Consider the following 6,000-nt stretch of genomic DNA (forward strand, 5'->3'; position numbering starts at 1 on the left):
TTTTTTTAAATTTAACCACAACTCATTGATGTCACTGGTGATAAGCATTGACCAGCTTGCAGATAAAATAGGCTGGTAAAATTCTTATTGATTGACTTCTTGCTATTTTGGAAAGGGTTTAGGTTAGAAAAATAAAACTTTCAGGGATGGGTCTGCAGGCTAAAGTATGTCCCATAAGGGTATCTTAAAGTACCCACCTCCACTCCTTCTCCCTCTAGAAAGCCCTGAAATTTGCCTACATGACAGGTCTATACCTAGGTAAGATGACTAGTACTGGGACATTTCTATCAATCTGGCTATTCTGGGACACAATCTTTGGTTGGATTGCAACATGTCCAATGCTGGGACAAAAGACAACAGGTTTTTTGGAAGCAACCTAGAAAAATGTATGGATTGGGTGTCCAAGATTAAAAGTCTTTTGTTCCAGTATTGGACATGTTGTAATCCAATCAAAGATTAGCCTATGTCCCAGAACAGGCTGATCAAAGTGTCCCAGTACTGGTCATCTTACCCTATTGAAATTTTGACAAAACAACATTTTACCTTAATTTTCAGTTAGGCTACTAGTTGCTTTTTCTCTGCCTTTAATTCTGAAAATGCAATTCCTATTATTTGAGAAGAATTTTGAGCCATATAAATGTTTTATTTCAAAATTTAGGAAATGCATTTACATATCTTTAAAACCTTATAAAATGGGATCAAGCAAAGTTATGAAGCTGAAAACAATTTTGTTGTACTTCAATTAAGCACAAGATCTATTTTGCAAGGTTTCACTTTTATTACACACAATATTTTAAAGGTCATCAAAGGTCAGGGCCCTCTAGAGGGAGAAAGAGTGGAGGTAGGTAGGCCTACTTCAAAATACCTTCCCAGCACACACTAGGCTAGGCTATAGCCTGTAGACCCATCCCTAACAGTTTCACTTTCCTAACCTAAACCCTTTCTAAGATAGCAAGAAGTCAAATAACTAGAATAGCCTATTACTGTAATTTGTATCATTATCAACTAAAATTATTAGTGAAGCCAGAGAAAGATAAACACAATTCAAACTTATGAAGTTTAGCCTATGCCTTTTTAAGCCCTTACTTAGTTCACAGCAAGTTCTGGTGGATATCCACTTCACGTAACTGCTGTAAATAATGTAATGTTGCACTGGCTAGAAACCTGCTGAACACATTGAGGGTGTGGGCTATGTTCACCTTCTGCCTAGCCTAATGTAAATCTACAGACTGTGTTCAAAACTGGTTGGTTTAACAGTTTATGGCCTAGTTCGAGTAGCTTACAATCACAATAAAACTAATGCTTACATTCATCATCCTGGTACATTGTTAACTTAAACTTAGCCTTTTCAAACTTAAAATGGCGACAGCTTGTGGTATCTATGTCTATATTCTTTTCTTTAAAATGTTAACGTTGATTTTTGCGTAATTCGCAAATACAGTACGGATGTTCGTAGATGACATGACCAGATAACCAGTAAACTTGCTATAGCACACAGCAAAATATAGGTAATAGAAATGTAGAACTCATAGAGGCCTAATTTGGTATGGGGTAGGAGGGGAACTACTTGTCCAAGACATTGGTTTACCCCCAGCTGAAATTTAGTTTCTTCCAAAATTTTGTCGAACTAAGATAAGCCAGCATAATTCAAGCATCCACAGAAACAGATCAGTTTTCTTTACAATATATTTACCTATTTGGTACTATATGGCTCATTTTTAATTTTCACTGTCGATTTCAATTGATTCAGGAAAATTGGCACCAACTCCCCCCCCCCCGGGGGAATGGGTCTTACGAAAAATTACGACACTGCCAACTTTATAGTACCAATTAATTTAGGGCTTATGTTCGTCTATCCTTAGTTTCTCTAGCCTGTAGCACACATTAACGTCATAATACCTATCCAAAAGTAACACAGATACCTGATTTTGAGCATATTAGTCAAGACCAAAGACAAAAGTTGGCCTAGAGACGCGAGTCTCTAGGCCACCTCACGTCTATCATTGGACGCGGGATGTACAGATTATTGTTTTAAGTTGTTGTGTTTGGGTTTTTCAGAAATTGTGTCCCACCATGCTATTTTTTGTGTTATAGTTTATTAAAAACCCATGTCAAATGCGTTTGGAAGCAGATTAAAATCAGAAGTGAGATGAAAACAAATTAAGTTTCGCTGGTTCGAACACGAAGAACTGACAAGGATGCAGCATTTCTTTTATAGTTTGACTCCTTTTACATGTCTGTTAAAATTTCAATTGTCGATGTACATCTTGAACCACCTTATACTTCTAGGTCTAAAAGATTTATTCTCTTAAATCTATGGATGATAACAGCCATTCTCAAAAGTCCATGAAGGAATAATAATCTTGGAAATCTTATAGGTCAACAAAATAGCTGTCGAATGCTGTAGCAGCTCGTCTGCAGAATTTCAAAATCCATAGAAGGATTCTTCGATTTGGAAGTATCAATTCCCTTATAAATTTAATAAGCCTTCGAAAGGGTTATTTGGAAAATATCTTTTGGATTTTTTATATATTTTCGGAAGTATATTTAGCAGATTATCATTTCTGCTGTCAACTCTTCTTCTCCGCCTCTTTGTAAACCACCAAGTTTGGTGGATAATATCTAGGTTGTTTAGGAAGCCCTTAATATTCAAGAAGCATTTACCTCTTTTGAGAGCATTGGTAATGTTGGAGAAACACCCACTTCTTAAATAAGCTCCTCTTGCTCTAAAACTGATTCCAAAACGCATCCAGCTTATCTGAAGTCGATGACCTCAGAACCAGTTTCTGGTGATTCCACAAGAAGACTCATTAGTGGGTTAAGGAGTTCAGTTTCTTCGGTTTCTTAATGTACCCAGTTAGGGAGTCTAATCCATTCTTGTAAATCTGTTGTTCTTCTTTTTGCAAATGGAAATTTTTCTATTTCATTTAAACGAGATCGTATAATTGTTACATATGAGGAAAAATCTCGAAGTGATCCAACTAATTATCGGTCACTGTCATTAATGCGTATTTAGTAAAATTTTGAAAAACTTTATTTTCCCATATACTTACCTTTTCAGAGGTAAAAGAGTTTTACATTACTTTAAGTTTGGCTTCTAAGCAATACACTCATCAGATTAAACTATTACAATTGATTTCTAAATCAACTCATTAGGGTATAAAAGGAATGCTAATAATTATTTTGACTCTTATTTTTCTGGAAGGGCCAGCTTTGTAGATTCTTTTTCTACTCATCATCGCGAGGAGAGTTTGGTGTTCCGCATGGTTAGGTTCTTCATTAATTCTAAATGAACATATTGCTGGTATTGTGAACCAGTAAGCAAAATCTTTCATGCCCAAAAATGTTGACACCCGCCCATAGATGAGTATGCTCTAGTTACTTTTACCCATGACTCTCTTCTTGGCCCTGCTGTCAGAGCGGAGAAAGATATTTCTAACAAATTGATTGTTCAGTTTGATAGGGCAGTTCTATAGTTTGATGCTAATTGTCATCACTAAATGTTGCCAAGTTGAGCTGTCATAATTTCTTGCAAATCTCTTTCACTTGCCCTAAACATTCTGAGATTCAGTTTTCAAGAATGTGCTCATCTAGATACAGGATTGCACAATATCAAATTAATACAAGTAGAACATGCAAGTCAGTGTACAACAATTTTATCCCAGTAAAAATCGACCCAGTCAGTATAGAAAGTCAAATATAACTGATTCCAGTAGCTTCACGCACGAACCGCCACGCAAATTCAGTGACCCAGAAACATTTAGTTGAGTGAATATAGGTCCTTCAGTATTACACATTGCTCACCCGATGTACAACCTAGACAGTTAGGATTATCCTGGGTTCTAGAGATGTTCCTTACCAAGAAGCACTCATTACACTAAACATTTAGTGCATAGAACAAAGATTGTGTGATCTCATCATGATGTTTGGAAAAACATTGCTTTTAGACCCAGGCCATCGAGACATCTTACCGCATGACAGTAGAACAAGACAGATGTCCAAACTGATTCCTATACGTGAACTGACAAACTGATATTATAATTCATTTGTGCATTTTTTACGTCTATGTTTAACAGTGCATTACTTTTGTTTTTAATGTTTTTGCAACTGCAAATTAGCCAAGAGCTACGAAAGTTGTTTAATAAACCGTTCTCTCTCTCTCTCTCTTCGCCCCCCAAAGCTCAAATTTCAAACATAAAATCAGTCTAAATTCCAATATTTAAATGGTTAAATAATTTAGCTATTAATTCATTGTAAAGAAAAAGCATTAATATTTGTTAAAGCGAACTCATTTATTTCCAAAAAAAAAAGAAACGTACCAAAACCACCATAGTCTAGCTTTTGCCTTTAGGTAGAGCTTAACTGAAAGCCAGTAGGTGACATTAGTTATTTTCATCTGGGAAACTGACTACAATTTCCAGCATTAAAAGATTTTTCTTTTTTTAAGCGTAAAAAAATAGGAACCATTTCTAAGAAGAAACGTACCTTCTGTTTCTCTTCCCATAGTGCTAAAACTCTAACGTTTCGACTATTCGTTGCTGTTTATATCCTTTTTTGTCCTATTTTAGACCCCGGGCTGATATAGTCATGCTGAAATAATATCTATTAGAGCCAAAAATCGAATTTTATTTCCAAAAAAGAAACATGGAAAAATCACCTTAGTCTAATTCTTGCTTTTGAGTTGAGCTTAGCCTAACTGAAAGCCAATAAATGACATTTGCTATTTGTATCTGAGAAACTGAGTGCAATTTCCAGTCTTAAAAGATATTTCAATTTTTTTCTGTTTTCCCTTTTTTGTATTTGAGCACAGAAAAATAGGAAACATTTCCAATAAGAAACGTAGTTTCTGTTTCTCTTTCCATAGTGCTAAAATTCTAACGTTTTGACTCTTCGTTGCTGTTCATATCCTTTTTTGTCCTATTTTAGACTTTGGGCTGATGCAATAATGCTGAACTAATATCGATTAGAGGCAAAAAAGAGTTTTATTTCCATAAAAGAAACATGGAAAAATGGCCTTAGTCTAATTCTTGCCTTTATGTCGAGCTTAACTGAAAGCCAATGAATGACATTTGCTATTTTTATCTGAGAAACTGACTGCAATTTACGATCTTAAAAGATATTTCCAGTTTTTCTGTTTTCTTTTTTTCGTATTTGAGCATAGAAAATTGGAAATATTTCTAAGGAGAAACGGAATTTCTGTTTCTCTTTCCATAGTGCTAAAATTCTAACGTTTCGACTCTTCGTTGCTGTTTATATCCTTTTATTTCCATTTTAGAGCTTAGGCTGATGTAGTCAAGCTGAACTAATATTTATTAGAGCCAAAAAATAATTTTATTTCCAAAAAAGAAATATGGAAAAATCACCTTAGCCTAATTCTTGCTTTTGAGTCAAACTTAGCCTAACTGAAAGCCAATAAATGACATTTGCTATTTTTATCTGAGAAACTGACTGCAATTTACAATCTTAAAAGATGTTTTCATTTTTTTCTGTATTTTTTTTTTTCGTATTTGAGCATAGAGAGGAAATTTTTTTAGAAGGAACGTAGTTTCTGTACTAAAATTCTAACGTTTCGATTCTGTGTTGCTTTTCATATCCTTTTTTTTGCCTATTTTAGACCTTGGGCTGATATAGTAATGCTATACTTATATCTATTAGGGCGTTTTCAGTTTATTTCCCCCCAAAAAAGAAAAGTACAAAAACCGTCTTAGTCTAATTCTTGCCTTTGGGTAAAACTTTGCTGAAAGCCAGTAGAAATTTGCTATTTTTATCTGGGAAACCGACTGCAATTTCAAGTCTAAAAGAATTCTTTAATTTTTTTCTGTATTCTTTTTTTTCTTATTCGAGAATAGAAAATAGGAAATATTTGTAAGAAGAAAGGTAGTTTCTATTTCCCTTTCCATAATGCTAAAATTCTTACAATTCGGCTATTCATTGCTGTTCATATCCCTTTTCGCCCATTTAGACCTTGAGCTGATGTAGTAATGCTGAATTAATACCTAC

At 34.6% G+C, this 6,000-nt stretch overlaps 1 protein-coding gene across 1 annotated transcript in view; it reads right to left on the reverse strand.

The window, feature by feature from the left end:
- Positions 1–1,407, reverse strand: part of LOC136039136 (DNA-directed RNA polymerase II subunit RPB2) — a 77,813-nt gene extending 76,406 nt beyond the window's left edge. The window contains exon 1 of the mRNA XM_065722624.1: positions 1,308–1,407. Within this exon, the coding sequence (XP_065578696.1) occupies positions 1,308–1,326 (19 nt within the window). The 5' untranslated portion in view covers positions 1,327–1,407. The remainder of the gene's footprint in view (positions 1–1,307) is intronic.
- Between the last annotated feature and the right edge of the window lie 4,593 nt (positions 1,408–6,000).

The sequence above is a fragment of the Artemia franciscana genome, chromosome 19 (assembly GCF_032884065.1).
Source record: "Artemia franciscana chromosome 19, ASM3288406v1, whole genome shotgun sequence".
Taxonomy (NCBI): domain Eukaryota; kingdom Metazoa; phylum Arthropoda; class Branchiopoda; order Anostraca; family Artemiidae; genus Artemia; species Artemia franciscana.